This window comes from Sus scrofa, chromosome 1, assembly GCF_054392235.1.
Source record: "Sus scrofa isolate SSC_HxYL_T2T_F1_AM1 chromosome 1, Sscrofa_HxYL_maternal_Yorkshire_Landrace_v2.0, whole genome shotgun sequence".
Lineage (NCBI taxonomy): Eukaryota > Metazoa > Chordata > Mammalia > Artiodactyla > Suidae > Sus > Sus scrofa.
The window spans coordinates 109,665,586-109,693,507 of NC_139383.1; the positions used below are offsets into that span (position 1 = coordinate 109,665,586).

At 44.6% G+C, this 27,922-nt stretch overlaps 2 protein-coding genes across 5 annotated transcripts in view; one reads left to right on the forward strand and one right to left on the reverse strand.

Annotated features, from left to right (window-relative positions):
- SMAD4 (SMAD family member 4) overlaps positions 1 to 27,922 on the forward strand; it is a 651,075-nt gene that overhangs the window by 363,905 nt on the left and 259,248 nt on the right. The window lies entirely within an intron of this gene.
- Positions 1,103 to 27,453, reverse strand: MRO (maestro). 4 transcript variants are annotated; one of them, XM_021100314.1, is made up of 8 exons: positions 27,395 to 27,453; positions 21,278 to 21,405; positions 12,840 to 12,936; positions 11,131 to 11,277; positions 9,941 to 10,123; positions 4,979 to 5,134; positions 3,856 to 3,963; positions 1,103 to 3,522 (listed from the first exon to the last, which is right to left on the reverse strand). In XM_021100314.1, the coding sequence occupies exons 3-8, from the start codon at positions 12,930 to 12,932 to the stop codon at positions 3,469 to 3,471; spliced, it is 741 nt and encodes a 246-aa protein (XP_020955973.1). In that variant the 5' UTR covers positions 12,933 to 12,936; positions 21,278 to 21,405; positions 27,395 to 27,453; the 3' UTR covers positions 1,103 to 3,468. The 4 variants fall into 4 exon arrangements, with proteins under 4 accessions (XP_020955973.1, XP_020955918.1, XP_084825424.1 ...); XM_021100259.2 differs by lacking the exon at positions 27,395 to 27,453 and adding an exon at positions 21,678 to 21,801; XM_084969298.1 differs by lacking the exons at positions 12,840 to 12,936; positions 21,278 to 21,405; positions 27,395 to 27,453 and adding an exon at positions 12,493 to 12,762.

Sequence of the window (27,922 nt, forward strand, 5' to 3'; positions counted from 1 at the left end):
CTGAGCACCTACCAAATACCTCCGAGATCATATGGGAGATATAAAAATATACAAGGTAGGGTACAACCTTTAGCAGCTTCAGTTTAACAGAGGGAATACTTGTAGGCTAAAAAAAACTTTCAAATGAGATAAAACATGTTAATAAGATTGCTAAAATGTTTGGGGCATTCAGAGATGGGAGTTCTCCTCAATTGTGGGGATCAGGCATTTGACCCAGTTTTGGAGTAGGGACAAGAGAGAGATGTGAGGGGTGTGTGTGTGTGTGTGTGTGTGTATGTATACCTGTGAGCATGCCTGGGGGTGGGATTCAAAGCAGAGAGAACAGACTGAGCCAAGGCAGGAAACCTAAGAGATCAAGGAGTGTTTAGGGAAGAGAGGAACCAACTTGACTGAAGCAAAGAGAAACAGAAGAAAAAGCTGGAAAGGAAGAGTGTGAGTCCATGGCTGAGAGCCCAGATGGCAAGCTAGTGTTTGGACTCTATTCCCATTACAGTTGGGAGCTATTCAGTCATTCAACAAATGTTTCCTTACCATCTGCAGGCGCTGTGATAGGTATAGTGAGATACCAAAAGAAAAACAAGGCATGGGCTTGTGCTCTCAGGAATTCCATGACAATGTAACTTTCCAGCAGTGTAAACTCAAACATACTAAGAGCAAAACAAACTTTCCAAAAGACAACACTAGTCACAAGGAATTTTTTTTTTTTTGATTACTTACTGCAAGTGACAAACTATACCAAAAGTGAGTGACTTAACACTCACATGATTACTTACAATTCTGCATTTTGAGGTGGGCATGATGGAGATAATTTATCTCTTTTTCACGTGGTGCCAGTGGAGGTAGCTCAAACAAATGGGGTCTGGCTGGAACAGGCAACTTGTGTCACACGTCCAGGTCTCAGACCTCACAGTGGGTTGGTGTTGGGCTGCACCCCAGTGGAGGTAGCTCAAACAAATGGGGTCTGGCTGGAACAGGCAACTTGTGTCACACGTCCAGGTCTCAGACCTCACAGTGGGTTGGTGTTGGGCTGCACCCCACAGGCCTGTAAGTAAGCCTTGTAGCTGCCCAGCCTTAAGAATAAAGAAAGAGCCCAGAGACGGTGACAGAGACAGCAATGGTTTACTGAACAGAGGATCATACATAAAAGTCCTGGAGCAACACCCTGTGTGTGGCCAACAGTCCAAAAGGCCAGCAACCTTCACTACTCAGGGGAGAAGGAGGCTCCTATTAATAGGGTGAACTGAGGTCAGGAGGGCTCATCAGCTACCGGGGGCTAAGTGAGCCTTAAAATTAAGAGGATTGGATGGTCCTGTGAGTGAGGCAGGGGCTAGTTGAGCAGGGCACACACAGAGTGCAAGAGGACAGCCATCTTCAGTGGCCTGACCATACAGTTGGGCTCCTCAGTTCTCCTCTACACGATATCTCCGTGTGCTAAGCTTGGTCTTCCTTCCAAAATGGAGACTTCAGTCATTCTTCTTCATTCCTGGTCATCTAGCTTCTGGTCAGAGCTTCAGTCATTCTTCTTCATTCCTGGTCATCATGGCAGCTGGCTTCACCCAGAGTACAAAAGAGAATGCTGACAGGGCTCTTAAAGCATAACGTAGAACTGGCACATGCACTTCCAGAACATGCTAATGGTTAAAGCAGGAGAGGTTTACACAAGACCATGATTCATGGGGGGCTGCCAAAGCAACCGTCTTAAAGTCAACAGTCTCAGAGTCTCAAAGTCAGATAAACAGCGTCTTCCACAATTGTAATCAACCAAGGAGCACTAAGTGCACCAATGTTTGTACTCTAGAGCATTTAACCTGCCTGCCCCACTCTATACCACCACCTTTCTAAAAGCTAGTGGAATGCAGTCATTTCTCATGCCTATCACTGATCTCTCAACAGAACTGCATCAGATTCTGTACCTGTCTTGCAACATAGTTTCAAACAGGCCAACCTGTGGAAAGGAAGAAGGCTATTAGCTCAGAACCATCCCACCTGCACCTGAGCTTGTGTCACTCCCAAGAGCTTCTGCCATCAAGTACCCAAATTTCAAAACAGGAAGAAACCACATTCATGCCTGGCTCCAGCTGTCCCGTCTGCCACCTCCCACATCCTATCTCTCCTAGGCCACAGCTCACACCCTATCTGTGTCACATGGTCCTGTCTCTGGAGAGCCAGGGTGAAAAACTGAATTCCTAGTTCTCACACTGACACTAAAATCCTTCTGAAGCATTTATGACCCTCTTGTGTTTTCCTTTTCAATACTGGACACAGTCTAGATATGACCCCAATGCCAAGTACAGTAGTAGTATTAGAATTTCTAGGAGAAGTCTGGGAAGCAATCTGGTTAGAAGGACTATGTATGAGATTTTTCTTGAAACTTTTTATAAGAGTAGTATGACCCCACTTTAACTAGGAATGATCACCAAAAATTTGATGTAATCTTGATTAATAAAAATTTATGCTTAGCTCATAAAGGAAATAAAAACATGCACTTAGTACATATAAAAGCAAAAGTCAACTGAGTCAAAAAGAGAGGTGGCAGGTTTTTTTAATTTATTTTTACATTTCTAACCATTGGTTAATTATTCCAAAACAAGGCAGTATCACACCATGATTGACTGTAGGCTCCAAAAGTCAGGGTTTGAATTCTGGCTACCTCAATTACTGGGTCATCTTGGGCAAGTTACTCAATTTCCCTATGCCTTAGTTTTCTCGTCTACAAAATGAGGATAGTAATAGTATCATTCTCCTAGCATTGTTATGAATATTAAATAATACTTGCAAAGTGCTTAGAGAGCGCTCAGTAAATTACAAACATGCTCAATATATGTCACTCATTATTATTACTCCAGACATTACCATCAGCTTGAGGTTTTCCAAAACGTTTCATCAATTTCTTTCTCTTTGTTAATTCTTGTTTGGAATAATCTTGGAGGCAATGACTGCTGAAGACAATGAGAAGCTAAAGATCCCCCTCCACACCACCTTCTCAGTTCCCTGGCCAACTTTAAATAGGTCTTGCCAAGAAAAGGTATTGATAGCAAATAGCAAAATACCAATGGCAGATTTAAACAAAACAAACAAAAAAAAAGCTTTAGAAAACAGTTATTCTCCTAAGCCTTAGAAATTAAAAATAAAATTTAAAATAGGTGACAGATAAAAACTCAAGGAGAATAAAGCTGACAAATCAGCACTTTAAAAACATGTACTTTAAATGTTTTAAAGACAGGGTGTACCTTTCCATTAAATTTGCATGGGAAGAAAACAAGACACAGAAAAGCTATTTAGAATTTACTTTGGATAAGATTATATTAACTCCACAGTGTTATCTTTGCTATCAATTGCTCTCCCAACAACCCTTTTCCATCACAATCACAAGAGGCAAACGGAAGCATCTGAAGAGTTAAAAGAGGGGGGTATCAGTCCCCCTCCCCAAATGGGCGCACACAGAGCCATCTCCCAGCAACCCTGTGTTTAGAGAATTTTATTTGCATAGAAGAACTGCAGGAGCTCTGGATGACAGTGGATCTGAAAGAAAGGTATAAAGGTACATGTAAGGGAGGGATTCAACAAACCCCTCTAACTATGGACGGTGTGGGCAGCTGTCAAATACAGAGCAGGAGCCTAAACAACCTTCAGATTCTCAGAGGAGGTGGCATGGTCACCTGCTTTAGCTAATGAGCTAACCTGGAACTGCCGCTGTAGTTTGTGCAAAAGTCTCTGGGCGCTCTGCCATTTACAGTGCATTACGGGTCAATGGAAACATCACTGGCCCAAGTCCTTTTGTGGGGTCCACGCCCTGGGGTACCCAACCACCTTCTGCGTGAATCCCTGGGAGCCCTTCTGCCTGTGCTCACTCACCAGCTGCCAGCAGAGTTTAGGGTTCACTTGATCCTCTTCGCTCCAGAAGCTGTATTCCTTCCTTGGTCTCAGATACGGAGAACAGGCTTGAAAAGTTGTTTTGCAAGCCTGAGAGAAATATTACTCTCTTATGTTTTATAATCTCAAGGAAAAGGGTTGCACACTATCTGTGGTGGGGGGCCATTGAGAGTGTGACAGTAACTTCCGGGAAGTTTGAACACTTGAGCCTTAAAGGATTTATGTTTATAAGATGACCATGCCTATAAATGGCAGCGGGAGGGTGGGGGGGAGGCAAAGCTTTACAGTTTAACACAGCCCACAGCCCTTGTCATCATTTCATCAAAAGTAGAACTGGAGGAGCTCCCCTTATAGTTCAGCAGGTTAAGGACCTAACATAGTGTCCATGAGGATGCGGGATTCGATCTTTGATTTTTCTCAGTGGGTTAAGGATCCTGCATTGCTGTGGCTGTGCAGGCAGCCAGCTCCTAGCCTGGGAACCTCCATATGCCGCAGGGGAAGACCTAAAAAGAAAAAAAATGGAACTAGATTCCTAAATTCAATCTCAACCTCAGCCTCCCTCCCTTCCTCCCACACCACCTTAAAGAAGACAGGTGACTTGGTAGAACCCTTTGATCCTGATGATTTTGAAACCCTCACCTGCTCCAAAGCAGCCCTGAGGTTGATCCAACCCTGTTAGGACACATTTTCTCCACGAATAAAACAAGAGTTTCATAGGACACTAAGAAGCCTAGACCGGGGAATCTGTATCAGGCATAGTGCCAAGAGCTAACTGCATGTGAACAGCTATCCATCCTCTTACAGGCACTCCTGCCCACAGATTAACCCAGCACCCCAGCACACCCCCTGCCCCCATTACCCTGAGTGTGTGGAGCACTGACAGGAGCTGGGACTGGGCAGGTGGGGCCAGAGCAAATGGAAAATAACACTCCTGCTCAGAGAGGGAGAGAAACTATCTGCAGAGGAGGCCTCTTCTCCTGGATTCACATGGACACTCCCCTGAGCATCCATAATGGAACTGGCAGGACCCTAGGGCCTGGCATCGCCACTCCCTTTAGGAACCGCCCAGAGGTTTCAGCAGTTGGCTAGAGAGTCGCAGACTTACCTTGGCAACCTGGGGATTCCGATCCTGTAAGTGGGTCAGGAGGGAATCTTGAGTCTGCTGCACCTGACGGGTGAAAAATCTCTTCCACTTCCTCCCAGCAAAGGCCGCCAGTTGCCCAAACAAGACAAAGGCTGAGTACCTCAGGCTGTCATTTTCCTGTGGGTCCCCCAAGAACAAAACAACAAAGCCAGGTCATTACGGAAAGTCAAGTGTCTCAGAGAAGAGCACAGCCCTGGTTCCTTACTTTGGATTACAGGGGGGCCCTCAGAGCTAGTCCAAGGCACTGAGCTGGCAGGGGTTGGGGGACACAATGAGTCTGCAGTGACTCTCCCCCAGCAGAAAAGAGGGTAGCCTGGGGGCCATAGTGCCACTCCCAGCCTCTCAGCTTTCTCCCTTATTTAATGTTTTGGAGACCGAGTACATTTATATGCTTCCAAATTCAAAATACTCAAAAAGCTTTATAAAATCATAAGTCTCCTTCCTACTTCTCTCCACTTCCCATCAAATTTCCCTCCCCATAAAGTCATAAATTTTATGTGTAGGCCTCCAGAAAATTAAGAAATATATATACATACATTACATTACATGGCCCTTTCTCACCTTTTACACAAATGGAAGGGAACCATCCCACCATTATGCACATTGACTTTTCTTCCAGCCATCTATCTGGGAGCCTTTTCCTTATCAATAATAAAGGGATTTTTTTTTTTTTTTGGCTGTATCATAATTCACTCAACCCATCCCCTGCTGATTACTCCCAGCATTTTGGCGAGGCCATTTCTCCTTATTTTGGTCTGAGTTTCTCTCACCTGCAGCAGAAATAACAGGTCTGTGTCCTCCCTGATACCTGCCTGCTTTGGGTCTGACTCACAAGTTTGTCCCCCAACTGCATGGCAGTGGCTCTGCTCTTCCTCCCTTTCAGGTGAGACCAGGTAAGACCTGGTCTAAGGATCTCCCTGCCCAGGCGAGGAGCCAGAGGCCCAGGGCATTTCAGTTATTTTCCCAGAGTCACACGGCAGGAAGCAGACAACCAGGGTCTTGACCCAGTCTTCTAGTCATGTGAAAGGATTTTCACGTCCATGTTTCTTGATCCTGTCCAGCTCCAGGTGAACCAGAAGGAATTAGACCGGGCCTCCTCACCTAGACCTGGGGGGTCACAGACACTCAGCAAGACTGAAGACCACAAATCATTTTATGAAGGACTTAAAACAAGTTTCTATCAACATAGTATTGGAAGTCCTAGCCACAGCAATCAGACAAACAAAAGAAATAAAAGGTATCCAAATTGGAAGAGAAGAGGTAAAATGGTAACTGTATGTAGATGACACACAATATATCGAAAATCCTAAGGACTCAACCCAAAAACTACTCGAACTGATCAACAAATTCAGCAAAGTAGCAGGATATAAGACTAAGATTCAGAAATCAGTCACATTTCTGTATACTAACAATGAAATATTAGAAAAAGAATATAAAAATACAATACCTTTTAAAATTGTACCCCAAAGAATCAAATACCTGGGAATACCAAGGTAGGTAAAAGATTTATATGCTAAGAATTATAAAACATTAATCAATGAAATTAGAGGATTCAAAGAAATGGAAAGATATTCCATGCTCCTGGGTTGGAAAAATTAATATTGTAAAAATGACCATACTACCCAAAGCAATCTATAGATTCAATGCAATCCCTATCAACTTACCCATGACATTTTTCACAGAATTGGAACAAACAATCCAAAAATGTATATGGAACCACAAAAGACCCAGAATTGCCAAAGCAATCCTGAGGAACAAAAACCAAGCAGGAGGCATACCTCTCCCAGACTTCAGGCAATATTACAAAGCCACAGTCATCAAGACAGTGTGGTACTGGTACCAAAACAGACAGACAGACCAATGGAACAGAAGAGAGAACCCAGAAATAAACCCAGACACCTACAGTCAATTAATCTTCAACAAAGGAGGCAAGAATATAACATGGGAAAAGGACAGTCTTTTCATTAAATGGTGCTGAGAAAACTGGACAGCTGCATGCAAATCAATGAAACTAGAACACACCCTCATACCATGCATGAAAATAAACTCAAAATGGCTTAAAGACAAATATAAGGCAAGACACCATCAAACTCCTAGAAGAGAACATAGGCAAAACATTCTCTGACATCAACCTTACAAATGTTTTCTCAGATCAGTCTCCCAAAGCAACAGAAATAAAAGCAAAAATAAACTAATGGGACCTAATCAAACTGACGAGTTTTGCACAGCAAAGGAAATATAAAAACAAAAAGACAACTTACAGAATGGGAGAAAATAGTTTCAAATGATGCAACTGACAAGGGCTTAATCTCTAAAACATACAAACAACTTATACAACTCAACAGCAAAAAAGCCAACAACCCAATTGAATAATGGGCAGAAGACCTGAATAGACATTTCGCCAAAGAAAATATACAGATAGCTAACAAGCACATGAAAAAATGCTCAATATCCCTGATAATTAGAGAGACGCAAATCAAAACTACCATGAGGTACCACCTCACACCAATCAGAATGGCCATCATTAATAAGTCCGCAAATAACAAATGCTAGAGAGGGTGTGCAGAAAAGGGAACCCTCCTACACTGTTGGTGGGAATGTAAGCTGGTACAACCACTATGGAAAACAGTATGGAGGTACCTTAGAAAACTACACACAGAACTACCATATGACCCAGCAATCCTACTCATGGGCATATATCCAAACAAAACTTTCCTTGAAAAAGACACATTCACCCACATGTTCATTGCAGCTCTATTCACAATAGCCAAGACATGGAAACAACCTAAATGTCCATTGACAGATGACTGGATTAAGAAGATGTGGTATATACACACAATGGAATACTACTCGGCCATAAAAAAGAACAAAATGGTGCCATTTTGCAGCAACATGGATGGAACTAGAGACTCCCATACTAAATGAAGTAAGTCAGAAAGAGAAAGACAAATACCATATGATATAACTTATATCTGGAACCTAGTACATGGCACAAATGAACCTTTCCACAGAAAAGAAACTCATGGACTTGGAGAATAGACTTGTGGTTTCCAAGGGGGAGGGATTGGGATGGATTGGGAATTTGGGATTAAGAGATGCAAATTATTGCCTTTGGAATGAATAAGCAATGAGATACTGCTGTGTAGCACCAGAAACTATATCTAGTTACTTATGATGGAGCATGATAATGTGAGAAAAAAGAATGTATACATGTATGTGTGACTGGGTCACCTTGCAGTGCAGTAGAAAATTGACAGAACACTGCAAACCAGCTATAATGGGGAAAAAAACATAAAATTAAAAAAAAAAATTTAAGCATATGTGATACATACAGAAACTGCTTCAGTGTTGCACTTTCTTCGTTGTGCTACCAGTGCTGTGTGTGTGCATGTGTGCCTGTGTCTGAGTGATTCAGTTCAACTAATGCTTCCTAAGACCTGATTCTCCAAAGCACCACCTAAGTCTGGGAGATGGACAGAGATGTGTGAGGTGGTGCCATCCCTGGGGTGTCTGACAATCTTCTGATGGGGATACAACACAGATGGGGAGTGACGAGTGCTGGGACAGGGAGAAAACATCAAAAACGGCTCCCCATGAGTGTTCCCAGGTTTCTACAAGCCAAAGGCTTTCTGATCAAAAATTATAGTCAACCTAAGTTTAAAGAATGATTCTGGAGTTCCCATCGTGGTGCAGTGGAAACAAATCCAACTAGGAACCATGAGGTTGCGGGTTCGATCCCTGGCCTTGCTCAGTGGGTTAAGGATCTGGTGTTGTCTTGAGCTGTGGTATAGGTCACAGAGGTGGCTCCGATCCTGCATTGCTGTGGCTCTGGTGTAAGCTGGCAGCCATAGCTCCAATTTGACCCCTACCCTGGGAACCTCCATATGCCGTGGGTATGGCCCTAAAACGCAAAATATAAAATTAAATTAAATTAAATTAAATTAAATTAAATTAAATTAAATTAAATAAAATAATTGCATGGCAAGCAAGCACTGGACATTAAGACTGTGAGTCCAGAGGGACGTGTAGACACTTCTGAGAGACACTGCTTATATCCCAGGGAAGGGGGGCAACCCTCCCTCTGCCGCCCCAGGGAAGACTGTCATCCCAGGGCAAAGGTGCTCAGTCTCTAGGAGTGAGAGGAGAGCCTAGTGTGCCCTATGCTCCTCTACAAGCACCTAGTGTCAGGATTTCAGGGTTTCCCTTCCTCCTACACACCTGGCTCACTCAGAGTTACTTCCGGGGACTTAGGTGTGGGCGATCACGTGAGATGCTCTGTGAGTAAGAGCAAGGTCCACTCCCTGTTCCACAGGTCTGGTCTTTCTGTGTGTAACTGGGCTGCAACTGCTGAGTGTGAAAGGAAGGTGTCTCAGAGACCTCACACTCTCTGTACCAGCACCCTTTGGCTCAGCCTGCCTTGTCTGCTGGCAGTTAAGAGTGGGGGCCCTGCTCAGAGGGCCTGGTTTCACTCCATGTGAACCTAGGCAAGTCACCCAGCCTTTCTATGCCCTGGTTTCCACATCTATAAAGTGATGGTGACAAGGCCTGCCTCACAGGGTTATTGTGAGGGTTAGCTGAGCACATCCATGTAAATCACCTAGCACTGTGCCTGGCACACAGTCAGGGCTCACTAAGTGCAGATGACTCTGATGTCACATTTCTAAGAGAGCACTGACTACATGTGGGCATCAGCACTAGGTATCCATACTCGCTTCCCTACTACAAGGAAACCTCCTTGAGGGGTGGTGATGGGATCCTATACTTCTTTTGCATCTTCCACAACCCCCAGCACAGAACTAGTCTCCCAACAAGATTTTTTAATAAATAAGCAAGTAAGAGAGGCCTTATTTTCTGAGCAACCCACCACCCAAGGCCCACATGTGACTTTGAGAACTTGAAACCTTCCTGTGTTGTCTCACATACATCATCTAGCAAAGTCCTGGTCTGAAGGGTGACGTCTATGAAGAAGGGCCCCAAGCCTTTCCCCTGGATCTTGCCCAGGATGATGGTCAGGGTCTTCAAGCTCTCATGGACGACGTCAGAACTCACAGGGTCGTACAGTCCATGCACCAGCAGGTCTAGGACAATCTTCTTGTACTTTCTCACCTGTGATCAAGGTGTGGAAAGCATTAGTAGCACAGGAATTGTTCCTCATGAGTCAAAAAGCAACTAGTCTTCTCATCGTCCAGGAACCTAGGACTTGGACTAAGAGACGGTGGCTTTCTTCAGCACCTGCTGCAACAACTCCCATCAGAATACAAATGCTACCATGAACCTGACCCAAGAGCCCAACTTGGTCTTTGGAAGGAGCACCTAGAACATAGCCTGTGGGTGGATGAGGTGGGGAGGGCACATCATGGAGGGTGGTGGATCTGGATGATCCATGGATTGGGGGCATATTGGGGACCTTTACAGGGATAAGACGAAATGGTCACTGATGTTGACAGATGCTGAAGGAAGAAGTGGGAAGAACATCTTTTACTAAACAAACATAAATTGTTAGAAAAATTAAATCCACCAGAGGCTGGTGTCCAGCCATGTGTTCATCCTGCCTGCAGCTGTTGCCCATGGCTAAGGATACCAGGCAGGATGACCCTAAGATAACCCCAGATGAGTCACGCGCACTTTTGTACAACCGTCTTCCCCTGAGTGCAGAAGGGGCCAGTGAGCTGCTTCTGGCCCAGCAAAGATGACAGTGGTGATGGCTGTCATTCCATGGTTCCTTCACTTTATACAAGACAGAAGTGGGGGACCTCATCTGCTGGCCTTGAAGAAGTTGCTGCCATGTTGTGAGAGGGAAGCTCCCAGGAGCTGAGGGAGGCCAGTCGGCAAAGAAAGAGGATTTTAGTCCTACAACCAGAAGGAACTGAATTCTTCCAACAGCCCTCCAAGCTTGGGAGAGGACCTTGAACTTCAGAAAGGATTGCAGTCTGGCCCACACCTGGATGGTGGCCTTATGAGACCCTGAGCAGAGGACCCAGCTAAGCCATACCTGGACCCCTGACACAGCAAAACTGCAATCTAATAAAAGCCAGGCCCGTGGGGATCACAGAGCAGAGGCGACTAATATTGAAGCACCACTTCCCAGTGCTGGGGACCCCAGGCCAGCCTACCTTGTCCGGGGTTTCACAGGCCAGGGCTCCCAGGCCTCTCATGGCCATATGACGCTTTTTAACACTGGGGTCCCGGGCTCTCTCTGCCAAGACCAAAACACCATTCTTCAGAGGCTCCCGCTTCTGGAGCTTCAGTTTCCAAGAGACCTGGGTGGCAAGTCAAAATTGTATTGATTTAGGAGTGTTCAGAGTCACTCATACCCACCAACAACCCTAATCCCTCCCTCCAAAGAAAATCCTGTGTTGTCTGCTTAATTTTACTCTGTCCTCCCCCACTTAAAGACCCCTGACTTGTGCTGGAAATATATTAGTTTGATCTACATAATGAAGAAGTGGATGAAGAAGAGGAAAGGGGTGGAGAAAATAATGCAGAACTAATGTTGAGATAGGTTTGGGAGGATTATGGAGAGAGGTGCCCTAGGGCAGCTGTGGGTATGACAGAGCTGAGAAAAGGGAGCTTTAGAAGTGTTACTGTCACAGTTCCCATTGTGGCTCAGCAGTAAAGAACCCAACTAGTAGGCATGAGGATGCAGGTTCGATCCGCGGCCTCACTCAGTGGGTTAAGGATCCGATGTTGCCATGAGCTATGGTGTAGCTCGCAGACAAGGTTCAGATCTGGCATTGCTGTGTCTGTGGTGTAGGCTGGTGGCTACAGCTCTGATTTGGCCCCTAGCCTGGGAACTTCTATATACCATGGGTGCAGCCCTAGAAAAAACAAACAAAAAAAAAAATGAAAAAAAAAAGAAGTGTCACTGTGATCTGAGAACAGGGATTTTAAACAGGACAGGGTAAGCTCTGTCCCTCCATCCCAAAGAGTTTCCTTGACCCTCTTCCTCCCCAGCTCTTCCCCAGGTTTCTGCTGTACTTTCTGTGTAAACCTGGACAGATGTGTCTATGCTTGTTCACTCCAACTCCTCTCCTCCAGTCTCTCTTGAACCTTCTGCAATCAAGATGATGTCATCCAACCCCCACTCCCTGCCCGAAGTGTAACTAAATCCCAGGGTCATCCTCACTGCTCCTCTTGCTCAACATCTCAGCATTTGACACAATTAGCAAAGCACATCTGTAAACATTTCAGGGCACCTGAAGGATGTTCTATCCCAGAATGCAAGCATCTGAGCAATTGAGATTAGGAAAAGAAATGCATAAATAGTGCAAATTGGGAAGCACTGTGTGGCTGATGCAGAAATCTGTACTTTAGAGACTAAACTCTAACTGCAGGGCAACAGATGGGCTATTAGAGCATTTGAACCCTGATACCATGAAAGCCCTAGTGTTTTGTCCATCACAGGACATAGCAATATGTGCTGGAGTCAGAACCAAGAGGATGCAAGATCCAGACAAGATCCAAGAAAAACCCACCTCCTCGCCATCCTTAGTAGTTGGGGGAGGTGGACAGGGCTTGCTGGAGATGAGACCCACAGCCCTATTTGGTGTTTGGTGATTAGCAAGTGTCATCAGTATTTCTGAATATTCACTGCAGTTCATTCTATATTTTTATTATTAAGTTTACAGCAAGCCAAATTCTTCCGCACTCATCTTCTTGTTACTCTTTAAACATACTTTCTGTGTTAAAAGAAATGTCATCAAACTTTTTCCAGAAGAAGGAACCTCAGTGGAGCCAGCAGAACTAAGGCAGACAAGCAAGCACATGTATTATGAAGTGGCTGCTGATAAGGGACATGTGTTCCTAATAATTTGTCTCAGACCTTGGAAAAGAAAGACATCATTGATTTCTTCTTAGGCTGGGCAGTGGGGATGGAAAGGGGCTGGCCCAACATTCTTCTCTGTGTTTGGTCCATGGAACTAAAACAAAACAAAAATCATATGAGCCACAAATACGCTCTGAAGCCTCATCATTGACAAGCATTGTCACACAGAGCCCTGTGCCAGGGTAAGAATATAAAGAAACAGCATCCCTGAGGCCTGTCCTCCAGAACCTGCCACCTTTATCAAAAGATAAAGAGCAATACCAGAGTTCTTGTCATGGCTCAGTGGTTAATGAATCCAACTAGAAACCATGAGGGTTCAGGTTCGCTCCCTGCCCTTGCTCAGTGGGATCCGGCGTTGCCGTGAGCTGTGGTGTAGGTTGCAGATGCGACTCGGATCCTGAGTTGCTGTGGCTCTGGTGTAGGCCGGCAGCTGCAGCTCCAATTCGACCCCTGGCCTGGGAACCTCCATATGCCTTGGGAGCGGTCCAAGAAATGGCAAAAAGAGACCAAAAAAAAAAAAAAAAAAAGAGCAATACCAACATCACTCATCATCAGGGAAACGCAAATCAAAACCACAATGAGGGGAGTTAACACTGTGGCTCAGCAGATAAATAACCCGACATAGTGTCTAAGAGGATGTGGGTTCAATCCCTGGCCTCACTCAATGGGTTGAGAATTGGGCATTGCTGCAAGCTGCAATGTAGATCACAGATGCATTTCGGATCCAGTGTTGCTGTGGCATAAGCTGGCAGCTGCAGCTCCAATTCGACCCCTAGCCGGGGAACTTCCATATGCTGCAGGTGTGGCTGGAAAACAAAACCCCTCAATGAAGTATCACCTCACAAAGTGCACGGTCAGTCAAAGACTGCAGCGAGTTAGGACTTATTCTTTGAAGAACTGCGTGGTGAGCAATTCTCTTTGCTCTTCTTTGTTTACAATATATACAGTTTGCACTGTACCATATGTATATATTATTTAAAATATATAAGTAAATACAGCTTGCAAAGTGATTCAGATCTGCAGCTTGATTGGAGACCCACTAGTGTAAATCAGGGCTTCTCAGACTTTAATGCGCCCTTGAATCACCTGAGAATCTTGTTAAAATACAGATTCGGACTCAGTAGGTCTGGAGTCAGGGGAGATTCTGCCCAGGTGACACCGAGTACCATACTTTGAGGGCAAGAATGTTGGGAGCGACTAGAGATAAGAGGGAACAGTGGGCTGGAGGAGCTGGTGGAGATGTTCTACTGAGAGTGGGTGAGCTTTAAAGGAGAGGGAGAAGCCTATTTCCCCTTATTTTTTAATTGAAAAATAAGGCTACAAGAAGTATCAAAGGCCAGCTGTGAAGGACTAACTGCTAAAGAGTTTAGTTTTAATTGAATTTTGTAGATAAAAGTGAACGAGTGATTTTTGTTTTTGAGATGAAATCCATGTAACAATTATTTTAACAACATTGTGCCATCACCACCTCTGTCTGGTCCTAAAACTTTATCATCACTTCAAAAGAAAACCACAGACCCAATAAGAAATCACTCCCAATAGAGTTCCTGTCATGGCTTAGAAGAAACGAATCTGACTAGTATCCATGAGGACACAGGTTCAATCCCTGGTCTCAATCAGTGGGTTAAGGATCCAGCATTGCCTTGAGCTGTGGTCTATGTTACAGACACGGCTTGGATCTGGTGTGGCTGTGGTGTAGACTTGCAGCTGCAGCTATAATTTGACCCCTAGCCTGGGAACTTCCATATGCCGTAGGTGTGGCTGTAAAAAGAAAAAAAAACAGAAATCACGCCACATTCTGCCCCCCCAACCCTACATCCCTGGCAACTATTAATCTGCTTTCTGTCTTTAGGACCTTCTAGCTGCTTTCTCTTGTTGTGATGTTTTTGAGGTTTGTCCATCTCATAGTATGTATTAGTACTTCTACTTCATTCCTTCTCATGTCTGGATAATGTGTGATTATTTGGAACTGCCACATGCATTTATCTATTCATCTGTTTATAGACATTTGGGTGGTTTTCACCTCTGGTTACTGTGAATAATGCTTCCATGAACAATGCTATACAAGTGTTTGTTTGAGTATCTGCTTTCAATTCTTTTGGTATATATCCAGGAGCAGAATTGCTGAGTCATGAAGTAATTCTATGTTTAACTTTTGAGATACTGCCAAACTGTTTTCCGTGGTGGCTGGAAACTGTTTTCCACAGTGGTTTTTACATCTCCACTAGCAATGTGCAAGGGTTCCGGTTTGTCCATATCACCAATGGTAGTTATTTTCCAGTTTTCAAAATTATTCTTATGACATCCATCCCAGTGGGTGTGAAGTGTTGTGTCATCGTGGATTTGCTTAGCACGTCCACCAGTCTCTTTTGTGTGCTTGTTTGTGGTTTGTATGCCTTTTTCAAAGAAATGTCTATTCAAATCCTTTGCTCATTTTTAAATTGGGTTGTTTATCTTTTTGTTTTTTTGTAGAGTTCTTCACATATTCTGGATGCTAGACCTTTATCAGATGTATGATTTACATTATTTTCCCCCATTCTATAGGCTGTATTTTCACTTTCTTGATAATGTCTTTTCATGCACAATAGTTTTTAGTTTTGACAAAGTCTAATTTATTCTCCTTGTTGTTATTATTGCTCAAGCTTTTAGTGTTATATCTAAGAATCCACTGCCAGATCCAAAGTCAGGAAGATTGACCCCATGTTTTCTTCTAAGATTTTGATAATTTTGGCTCTTATACTGAGATTGTTAATCCATTTTGAGTCAATCTTTGTGTATGGTGTGTAGAGGGCTCCAACTTCATCCATACCATTGACTTTTATTTGCTGTTATGTTTTTTTTTTTTAATTTTTTTAGTAGGAGAAATGACAGACAAGTAGCTGCAGTGGTTCTCAACTGGTTCAGAATCACCTACAGAAATTTTAAACACTTTTTCTTTTTTTGTCTTTTCTAGGGCCGCAGCTGCTTCATATGGAGGTTCCCAGGGTAGGGGTCTAATCAGAGCTGTAGCCACTGGCCTATGCCACAACCACAGCAATGCTGCAACCTACACCACAGCTCATGGCAATGCCAGATCCTTAACCGACTGAGGGAGGCCAGGGATCAAACCCACAACCTCATGGTTCCTAGTCAGATTCGTTAACCACTGAGCCACAACAGACACTCCAGTTTTAAGCACTTTAATGCCCTGTCTACACCCCAGACCAAGTCTCTCATCATCTCTGGAGGTGGGCCCAGGCATCAGTCATTTTTAAAACTCCCTGAGTAATTCCAATAGGATGACCAGTCATCTTGGTTTGCCCAGTGACATTGTGACTTATAAGAGGTAACATATTTGGCCTAGGTCCCCATTCCTGACACAGATCTCCTAAAACCCTTGGAATTTCTTAAGGATTAGAGCCATAAAGGCATCTTCTGTTATGTTAATTAGGTGACCCTAGGTCACCTGAGGTTGGGGCTGGTTGCCAGGGGAAACAATCCAGTGATTAGAGGGTTGGAACTTTCAGTCTCACCCCCTCTTCTCCTGGAGGGAAAGAAGGGCTAGGGACTGTGTTCAGTAATCCGTAGCGAATGATGGAATCAATTGTGCATAGTTAATGAAGCCTCCTCCCAGAAGTAAAAGGATGGAGAGCTCTAGATTGGTGACCACATGGAGATGTAGGGAGAGTTATTACTCAGAAAGAGCATGGCAGCTCCTTACCCTTTCTTCATGTCTCACCATTTGCATCTTTTCCAACTGGCTGTTCCTGAGTTATACAGCCTTTTATAATAAACTGGTGATTCGGTAAGGAAAATATTTCTCTGAGTTTTATGAGCGGCTCTAGCAAATTAATTAAACCAAAGGAGGGGTGTGTGTGGACCTTCAATTTTTAGCTGGTTGATCACAAACACAGGTGACAATCTGGACCTACAATTGGGCTCTAAAATTTGAGGAGGGGAGGGGCTGTCTTGGAGGATGAACCCTTAACCTGTGGGGTCTCACGCTGTCTCCAAGATAGTGTCTGAATTGAATTGAACTGAGTTGAGTTGAATTGAATCATAGGACACCTAGTCAGTATCCAGTGAGAACTAGAGACTTGATTGGTGCTGGGCAAAAAACACACCTTTGGAGCTTGGCCTTGAGGAGTTTCGGGGACATGGGACTCACAGTGCTAAAACCAGGGAAGTCCTGGGAAAACCAGGACAAGTTGGCTATTCTTTTGGAGTTTCGAACTTATTTAAATGCAGGTGACTGACAGAACCCAGTTCTGATAAAACAGCTGTGCTTTGGAACATGACTCTGTTTGACCTGGAGGTACATGAAGAGGTTTCTCTGTCATCTTTGCCACACATCCCCCCCTCCACAGCTTGTGTCAGCAATGGTCTGTCAGAAGACACTCAAGAGATCCATTAAAACACCGCTTCACCCCGTCTCTCTTCTTCATCTCTGGCCAGCAGTCATCCCCTCACCACTGCATTGAGGTACTCAAATAAAACCCGGGAAATTGTACCCTTACAAACTAGCAAGGTTTTTTTTGAGTAAAAAGGGTGTTCCTATAAGCTTAATAGTAAGACAGTGGTTCTCACACTGAGAGCACATCAGAATCACCTGCGGGACTTGTCAGACCACAAACTACCAGACCCACTCCCTCGAGTTTCTGATTCTCTACACCTCAAGCAGGACCCAATAATCTATCTTTGCAACAAGCTCCCAGGTGATGATGGGATGCTGCAGGTCTGGGAACCACACTTTGAGAACCAGCATCAGGAGAAAGAAAGCACAGTATTACTATGCAATTCCTCTCCAGAATGAAGGGTTTAAAAATTCACACCAAGGCAAAAACCACATTTGGTTGTTTCTTTGGGGGCATTTCTGGACACAATGGAACCTGCCTCTCAAGTGGAATGCTCTGGATCTGAGCTGACAGGTGCCAGACAATGCGTATGGGAAGCTGAGAAGCAGCAAAGCTCCCTTGAGCTGAGGGTGGCTCCGCAAGGAGGGCACAGGCCTCCTGAAAAAGCAGCTAGAGTGCCTGTTTTGAGGCATAAGAAAATCATGCCTGAAGCTTCTCTCCATTGGGAAGCAAAAGATCCCTGTCCTTTGCACTGGGCACTGATCTTCTCCTGCAGGATTAGCATAGCAGCTGAGGGCTTTGGCCACCCACATCCCCTTGTCCAGGCCTCAGAAGCCAGGCATCCTGCCTTGTCACTTTTTTTTGTTTGTTTGTTTTTTAGGGCCGCACTTTCGGCATATGGAAATTCCCAGGCTAGGAGTTCAATCAGAGCTGCAGCTGCCAGCCACAGCCACGGCAAGATCCCGGCCACATCTGTGACCTACACCACAGCTCACAGCAACACCAGATCCTTGACCCACTGAGCAAGGCCAGGGATCAAACCCACATCCTCATGGATACTAGTAGGGCTTGTTACCACTGAGCCACAAGGGGGACTTCCTTGCCTTGTCACTTCTTAAAAGGCATACCTAGGAGTTCCCGTCGTGGTGCAGTGGTTAATGAATCCGACTAGAAACCATGAGGTTGTGGGTTCGATCCCTGGCTTTGCTCAGTGGGTCAAGGTTCCGGCGTTGCCGTGAGCTGTGGTGTAGGTCGCAGACGCGGCTCGGATCCTGCGTTGCTGTGGCTCTGGCGTAGGCTGGTGGCTACAGCTCCGATTCGACCCCTAGCCTGGGAACCTCCATATGCCACAGGAGCGGCCCAAGAAATGGCAAAAAAGACAAAAAAAAAAAAAAAAAAAAAAAAAAGGCATACCTAGAATTTTTAGATCACTGGAAGGCTCTCAAGCAGAGCAAAATAAATGAGGACTAAGCACCCTGCATGGAAGATTTAGCGTGTGGTTAGAAAAACACAGGGCTCCGCTACTGCCTCTCACCTCCCCATCACAAGATAAAAACTGATCTAGTTCAACCTCGAGTTGTCAGGGCTCATCTCCACCTTTGGAACAGGGAAAGCAAAGCATTTCTCACCTCTACAGCTGGGCCTCTGAACTGGAATCCCCTGGAGAGCTTGTTATAAGCGCCAGGCCTGCCCCATAACTTCAGAGTCAGAACCTCAGGGAGTGCAGGGTCCAAGCTCTGCCCTTTTTCACAAGGTCCCTGGTATCAGCACATGCGCTGGTGTAGAGGAACCTCTAGAATATGCCGCAGGAAATTAACTAACTCCAGAAATGGCATGCTCCACTTACCTGAGGCCACATGGCAGGAGTCAGCCTGGAAGTGACGACATCAGGGGTCAGAGGGCACAAGAGGGGGAAGGTCAGGGTTTTTGCAGAGATTGGGGAATGGAGGGCATTTATTTGTAAGTACACGGAATTTCTCTTTTAAAATCAAAGTCACATTGAGCTGTACACACCTCTTGGATATTATTCTTAAAAGTTTGCTTGAAAGAATAATTTCAAGTTAATTCACATCTGCAGAGCCCCTCACCTGAGCTTTGTCTCTCCTGAGATGGCAGCTTCTTAGAGCCCCCCTCCCCAACACGCTCTGCTGCCCGCCTGCAGCGTTCTCCCTCCATCCTTCTCTTCCAGCAAATTAAGTCCTTTACCCCAACCCAATCAGACAGCAGGGTTGTTTCCAGCTGTTAATACAGGATATCAGAGAGGAACGGTGTAAACAAACTCCAAAGAAACAGAGGGTATGGATTCAAAGATTTCTTAGATGTTCATAACTCAACCTACAAGCCCACTTGCTGATTTTTCTGGTGAGTTGCTCTGGTCTTCCCAGGTGCCCCGTCTAGTGTGACTGAGTCCAGGAGGCCACCTGGACACCTTGAGCCCAAGGAAGTCTCCGCTTGTAGTCTCATTCATCCCTGTGCATGTTCTTCAACAAATCCTTCTCCCTCTGGGAAGTCCTTCCTTCTGTGCTAAAGCCCTGCCCCCAGTGGTGAGTTTTTCTGTCCCTGCAGCCCTGCAGCTTGGCTTCTTTGCCACGTTGTGGTTCTACCTGGTCTTCCTGAACAGACATGGATTTGGGGTGGCTTAGGTGAGTTCTGTACTTTATGCTGACTCCTAGATGCCTGTGCAAATTTAAATCCTCTTGACTCAAAATATTGGCTTTATAGTCAATAACCCTTTTACTGATTGAAACCAAAAGCTATATCCTGAAGGCTGAAAGTACAGAATACTTTGACCTCATCCATAAAGTAAGGGAAAGAAACTGTTAGATTTCTAACAATCCTTCCAACACCAAACTTATTAATGATAATAGTAATGTTAACAGCTACCATTATTGAACCACTACAATTAGTACTCAGTATACACTGCAGGAAAAGCTCTTTCACTTGACCTCTGCTTCACCCAACTTGTCAGGTTAACCATATTCCACAGGCCCTCTGTGAATGGCATTAATCACTGCTAACTTCTGCTCCACCAGATTTCACATGCTTCAGTTTACAACGGCTGTATTTATTGTCATAACTGTGAAACAAATACTACAGAAACTGATGAAATAGGAGTACACAAAGAAAGGAAGTTGCTTCTATGAAAGCAAAATTGAATATTTTGGAAGGATTCAACAATGAGAAGCTGCTAAAAAAAAAAAAATGTTATCCAAATTAGAATTTGTGTGGACAGAGGTTTGGAAACAGTCTTAATAATCTGGAGTGATCTACTGGAATTGGAACAACTGAGCAGAAAGTGATTTTACACGTGTCTTCCCAGATGTCTTTAAGTTCTCACTACACTGAGAGAAACCAAACCCAGAACTCATAGATGAAATATGCATGTGGCTTATACAAGAAAGATAACTCAAAAAAGGTGAATGAGAGGACCTTTGTTCAAAGAAAAGGGCATGGTCCTACATTAAAGATGGGGACATTCTATATTTGAGGTAAAATATTTGAGGGATGTGTCATGTTTTATAATCCTCTGCTTTAACCAACTTCTTCCATAAACTCTATAATCCAGCCCCAATCTCTCAATGAAAAGTCCTTTCCTGTATTTTTTTTAATCTATACAATAATCTTGAGAAGTAGGTTTAATTATGTCTGTTTTAGAGAAGGAGAAACTGGGGCTTAGAGTAATATAAACAACTCAAGGAAAGCAAAATATCTAGTAGTGGCAGATCAGAGTTGTAGACCCCAAAGTCTGTATTTTGCATCACTATGTTCTAAAATATATCCAACTCCTAGACGGTGTCCTGCCTGCTGACCAAGTAAGGACACACTGCATAGACACCTCAGTTTGAAACACCAATATCTTCCCTTCAGACCCCTCCCATCTAAACCTCTTAATATTACGATCTTAATATAATGATCTATTATCCATCTATTGATCATATATGGATTCACATAGTTTGGGGAGAGGAAAAAAACGGCTTCATCGCCATTGCGCACTACCCTTTTACAAAGAGAGTATCAACTCTGATGCAGCGACCACAGCGACATTCCAGGAAGGACTGGGAAACCCAGGTGGACCTTGGCCCAGCCGCAGCCCGCCCTTACCTGCGGCGGTCACGTGATGAGTGCGGTGGGTGTGGCCGGAGCACAGGTCCTGGGCGACGCGGAGATATGCAGTTCCGGGGTAGCAGCCAGATGGGATGACTCGACTCAATTTTCCCAGCCCTGAATTCCTAACATAGAAGAAGGGATATGAGAAGGTGAAACAGGGTCTATTCAGGACAGCGGGTCAACACAGAGTGTTGAAAAGTGAGACTCATACGAGGGGGAAGAAAAAAAGTTTAGATGTGTTAAAGTGGGGGAGGGGATTGTCCTCTGATTCCCGGAAGGTTGTTCTAGGTGAGCACTAGCATCACTTGTGCTCTTTACTTCCCCAAACAGTGCTGAGGTGTTTTCCCTCCTCTTTGCTGTGTTCCCTTTATTCGTCCTTCATTCCGAGTCCTACCCATAGTTGCTAAAGAAACTGCAGTTCTGAGGCTCTCTCCCCTACACCAAATGAAAGGGCTCTGCCCAGCACCGCTCCCCATACGACCACTAGATGGCGGCATCACTCAATGGACGGGTTCCAGTCAGCCTCCGCCTGCAGCCCTGCGGGTTAGGGCAGCATTTAATTTCTGGAGGGGACACTGTGTTCCAGGCCAGACAGCCTCCTTGTGACTGGTAGGTGCACCACCAGCCAGAGCTTTAACCATTGATGCGTCTTCCTGCCCAGCAAATACCATAGGTGGAATTCAGGGCTGGGAAAATTGAGCCGAAACACCTGAAACAACTGATTTAAATGCTCAACAGTTTAAATGATTTATTGTGAAAACCAAACAAAAAAAAACCTGGTTATGGAGTTCCCGTCGTGGCGCAGCGGTTAACGAATCCGACTAGGAACCATGAGGTTGCGGGTTCGGTCCCTGCCCTTGCTCAGTGGGTTAACGATCCGGCGTTGCCGTGAGCTGTGGTGTAGGTTGCAGACGTGGCTCGGATCCCGCGTTGCTGTGGCTCTGGTGTAGGCCGGTGGCTACAGCTCTGATTGGACCCCTACCCTGGGAACCTCCATATGCCGCGGGAGCGGCCCAAGAAATGGCAACAATAACAACAACAACAACAACAACAAAAAAAAAGACAAAAAGACAAAAAACCTGGTTATAACAGTACTTACAGAACTTGGGGGCCTCCCTTCCCCCATCATGCCTTCTTCCCTGGACCCTCCACTCAAGCGCATAAATCTATTTATCAATAAAAAGTAATTGTTGGGGGTTCCCCTCATGGCTCAGTGGGAACAAATCTGACTAGTATCCATGAGGATCCAGGTTCGATCCATGGCCTCGTTCAGTGGGTTAAGGATCTGATGTTGCCTTGAGCTGTGGTGTAGGTTGGCGTTACTGTGCCTGTGGTGCAGGCTGGCAGCTGCAGCTCCAATTTGGCCCCCAGCCTGGGAACCTCCATGTGCCACAGGTGTGGCCCTAAAAAGACAAAATAATAGTAATAATAATAACAATTGTTGGGTAACTTAGGCAATGTGTATTTTTTTGTCTTTTAGGTTTTTTTAATGGTCGCGTCTCATGACATATGGAAGTTCCTGGGCCAGGGATTGAATCCAAGCTTCAGCTGTGACCTACACCACAGCTGTGACAATGCCAGATGCTTTAACTCACTGTGTGGGGGCTGGGGACGGAACCCTCATTTCTGCAGCAGATTTTTAACCCACTGCACCATAACGGCTGGTCATATGTCATGAAAAGAAAAAGTTCTGTTTTCAAAGCTCTAGGAGCTTATTGTTATGGTAATAGGTAGTGTTTATTAAGTAGTTCTATGTGCCAAATATTGGGGCAAAAATAAGAGACTATCTTGCTTGTTAGTTTATGATCCTCATTTTCAGAATAGGGAGACTGAAGCACAGCGATGACATTGCCAAAGGTCATGTGGTTAGTGGCAGAGTTAGCATTCAACCATAGCCAGGCTCCTATCAGAGCTTAGACACTTGGCTACGCTGCTCAGCATTGGGCAAGTTTGGGAACTCTAACCAGGAGACAGGTGGACAAATACAAACCAGAAACAAGTGGAAGTTCGGAAGAAAAAAGCAGAGGGAGAGAAAACCGATACCTTGAGAAAATAAAAATGAGGCTAAAACAAGAGCCTCTTTGGGCACACAAGAGCACCCAGGCAACCTCTGAGAATGCAATTCAACAAAGAAGCTGTACTGCAGAACTCAGCGGCTATGTGGAAAGAGGACATGGAGACATCTTGCTGCAAAAGGACGGCAATAAATGGACTAGAAGGGACACAAGGTCCAGAAAGGCATTTTGGTTTTGTTGTGTGATTTTTAAATAGAATAGAGCTTGGGCACATTGGAAAGCAGTTGCAAGGGAGACCTAAGAGATGAGTAGTGCAAAGACTGAAAAGTGGGTTAGGAAGCAGTTAAAGGAGGGGTCAAGGGGACAGGGGACAAGATTAGCTCTGGGGAGGAGGCAGAGAGATGCCCCCTCTTTGTGCCTGAACCTGGGAGACAACTGCAGAGATGAGGATCTGTCAACATGAACTGACAACGATGAGCAGGTTCAGTTCATCCCAGTCAGCCTTCATCTTCTCAGGAAGACCAGAGTCAGTTTATCTGCCAACAGTGGGAATGAGACTGGACAGGTCATATCCTTGAACTGAACAATCCATGTAGTACTCAGGATGACCAAAGAGCAGATAAAATTAAACCAGGGCACAGAGGCAGCTGGAGAAATAAAATCTGTGCTACAAGGATAAGGATTCTCTGTCAAGTCTCACTGGTGACCCAGGACTGAACTGTATCCCTCCCACGGGCACAGAAACACAACAGATGAGCTATTAATGACCCCTCAGGTGTAACGTTTCTTTGTATTCATGTGTTGAGACTTTTGGCAGAGAAAGCAAATCTTCTTCATTTGCCAAAGGGGAAGACCAAAGAGCAGACACGTTTTCCTCTTTGGCTTAAAGCTGCAGAGAAAATCAGGGTACCAGCAGAACTGGTACCCAGGAAACTTACGATTCAAATTCAGCCCTGTTAAACACTTCCCATCAAGGGAATGGATATAGCAAACGGCCCCAGATTCCCAGACACAGCACAAACTAGGGAAGCATCCAGACAAGGATGTGATACCAAAAGAACTAAGGTCCTCCTAACACGGCCTTAAAACACAACACAGTTCTGGGAATTAGAGAGGAAGTTTCTTTGATAAGGTCTTTTGTTTGTTTGTTAAATTTTACTGGGATATAGTTGACTTACAAAGTTGTATTGGTTTCAGGTGTATAACAAAGTGAATTAGTTAAACATATCCATTCTTTTTTCCCATATAGGTTATTACAGAATATTGAGTAGATTTCCCTGTGCTATACAGTAGGTTCTTGTTAGTTATCTATTCTTTATATGGTAGTGTATATCTGTTAATCTCATCCTCCTAATTTATCCTTCTCACCTCCACAGTTTCTTCCTTGGTAACCATAATTTTGATTTTGAAATTTATAAATAAGTTTTATAAATAAGTTCATTTGTAGCATTTTAATTCAAGTCCTCATATAAGTGATATCCTATGATTTGTCTTCCTCTGTCTTACTAACTTCACTTAGTATAATAATCTCTGGGTCTACCCAGTTGAAAATGGCACTGTTTTGTTCTTTTTTATGGCTGAGTCATGATCTTTGATAATCAGATTGCAACAGATTGATATAGTAATGAGTTGATGTCCTTCACATACTGTAGTTACTTAAGTTTATTGTTTAACAACTCTATTTTCACTTTCAATTATTATTTCCTTATTGTCAGAGGTACACTGGGCTGATGCCTCTGGGAAAATCAAAGAGGGCAATTATGTAATCTGCACTACTGACCAAAAAAGCAACAGGCAGAACTCAATCAATCAGCAATTCACTTTCAATTTAGACTTGGGAAATGACAAATAGTAGTCACTGATCAAGATAGGTCTGGTTTTCAGAAGATCCTTCTTCTTTTGGCTGCATCCATGCCATGTGGATGTTCCTGGACCAGGAATCAAACCCATGCCACAGCAGTGACAACACCAAATCCTTAACTGCTCAGCCACCAGGGAACTCCAAGATACTCTTTCCTTGCTCTTCAAGAAACTTCTTTCAAAGGGGTGGTTTTTAGTTTTTTCCCTCTCATATTCTTTTAGGAAATACCCCCCAGGTCAGGGCAAACCCTCTCTTGATTTTCACTTCTAACAAATAAAATTGGCTGCCTGCTTGGCCACAGATTAGGAATGTCAATTTCTCATTCATTCATTCCTCATCTTTCACATGTTTATGGAGATCCCACAGGGGGCGCTGTGCCCTCCGGAGACCACTGGGAGAGAATGTGAGACCTGGTCTTTTGTGTCCATAGGAGTCGCTAAGGGCCATAGCGAGGGGGTGACAAAGAGCAGTCCATCGGGACATCCTTCATCAAGGAAGGCGCATCTGCACCTGGGCTTAGTTTAAACTGGGAAACAATTTAGCCAGGAGAGACAGAGAAGAAAGGCATTCTAGGAAATAGGTGGACAGTGGGTGTGGGGGCCCAGCTGGAGGACATTGGATGAGCCAGGTAATCTTGTGCTCCCCAAAGTCCTCCACGAACCATCCCCACCACCACCAACCGCCACCCCCGACCCCCTGGCACTGACAGCAGGTGGACATCCTCTGGGAGGTTCTTCTCAAATGTCAGCCCCTGTTGGCCCCTCACTCTCCTACCTATCTGATTTATTTCAACACAAAGCAATGGTGTTTTTTGTCTCAAATAATATTTGAGACTTTATTCATGTTATTGAATTAAGTAGATGCCACAGGGAGAGGCACCAGGTTTATTCCTCATCCTCATATACCCTCAGGCACATGGAAGCAGGCGCGTCCTGATGCCCGGATGGGGAAACAGATCGAAATGTCTTCAGTTCTACAAACTATCATCAGAAAGCTGCTCCCAACCATTTCCTTGTCAAGCCCACAAGCCCCGGCTGTCCTATTTTCTGTTTTCCTGACTTTATTACTTGACAATCATTATTAGTACTGAGATGCAAGAGTATGTTCAAATTCTTCCCAAGATGATCTCTGAAAATAGTCTGCTATTCATTTGACCCAGCAAGCCCACAAAATCATGCAAATCAAGAGGCTTAAATCTGTATGTTCACTGCCCAGACCGTCAAAGTATGTACATCTGAAAAGCCACCATGTCTCGAAAGATGTCATTTTGCAGAAGCTATGCGTGCCCCTCCATGCTCACAATGGCAGAATGCCCAAACCAAACAGTGGGGCTCACCCAGGGTCGGCGGCCCCAAAAGAGTGGTGAGTTTTTGCTGCAAATGCTTAAAAATACAGAGAGAAATACTGAACTGAGCTGTTCTGATGTCAATTCTCTCTGGTCATTGAGCTCATCCAGGAGAACAAAGCCCCTGAGATGTGCCTCTGGATTGATAAAGCTCATGGTCGTGAGCTCTGCTGTGATTCTCTCTACCACCTTCCAGTGAGGCCTACTGAAAAACGGCAGATGGTTGCACAGAAGAAAAAGATATCCCAGAAGAAACTGAAGAAACAAAAACTTGTGGCGCAGAAGTAAATTCAGCATAAAATAAATGCAAATAGGGGAGTTCCCATTGTGGCTCAGAAGGTTTAGAACCCAACAGGTATCCATGAGGATGCAGGATTGATCTCTAGCCTCAATCAGTGGGTTAAGGATCCGGCATTGCCGCGAGCTGCAGGCAATTGCTGTGGTTGTGGCATAGGCTGGCAGCTAAAGCTCCAATCTGACCCCTAGCCTGGGAACTTCCATGTGCTGCGGGTGAGACTAACAAAAAATGCAAGTGGATAGTTCCCTGGTGGTCTAATGGTTAGGATTTGGCACTTTCACTGCTACACTCCAGGCTCAATCCCTGGTCTGGGAACAAGATCTCACATTAAGCTGTTCCATGCCATAGCCAAAAAATAATAATAATAAATAAATGCAAACAAGTTTTTTTTTAAAGTTCGAGTTTAAACACCTTTCCTATCTGAGACATTACCCCCACACCATCACCAATACCTCTACTTCCAAAAATTAATCATAAACTTACATAAACATTTTCTAGCCCAACTGGCATAATCTATAGCAATCAATGAATTGTGTTGAGCTACAATGTTTAATAGAATGTTGAGCCCAGAGAATGTTCTGTGCTGTCTTACCCGAGCTAGGCGAGGAGGCTTCTGCCTCAGGACTCATCCTGATGAAAGGCAAAGTGATTACCCCCCAGGAATGTCACTGTCCTTTATACAAGCGTGGGGCCGGCTGTAAGTTGCATTTTGTCCTTGAACATGAAACATAGAACAGATTAGTAAGGGAAATACATAATAAGACCTTTTTAGGCTATCTGCTCCTGATAATTGCTAGAGATTCATTACAGGCCATGCCGTTTTGCAAACTTTGAAGATTCTCGTGTTAGTTTCCTGTCTCTGCAAGGGCCCAGGGAGAAAGCTACACATGCTTTGCCATGGAAGAGTAATGGATCTATAGTCGGCACCATGAGGGGCAGATTGAGCCCACGGCCAGGGCCACATGTCATCTTGTCCCTGCTTTTAACATCCCCAAGCATTTTCATGCTCTTTGTCCGACTGTCCCCTGAAGTCCTAGGAAGGGGGTCATTCTCATGCTTCTTTGACAAGTAGGGAAACTGAGGGGCAGACAGAGTGAACTGGGGACTTGCCCAGAGTGTC

Bases quoted from the DNA above. Each gene is read 5' to 3' on its own strand.
- MRO (XM_084969298.1), bottom strand. From the start codon at position 12,618: ATGAACTGCAGTGAATATTCAGAAATACTGATGACACTTGCTAATCAC. The intron at 10,124-11,130 runs GTAGGCTGGCCT...CCTTGATCACAG, and splicing joins CCTGTGAAACCCCGGACAAG to GTGAGAAAGTACAAGAAGAT. The intron at 3,964-4,978 runs GTAAGTCTGCGA...TATTTCTCTCAG, and splicing joins GGAATCCCCAGGTTGCCAAG to GCTTGCAAAACAACTTTTCA.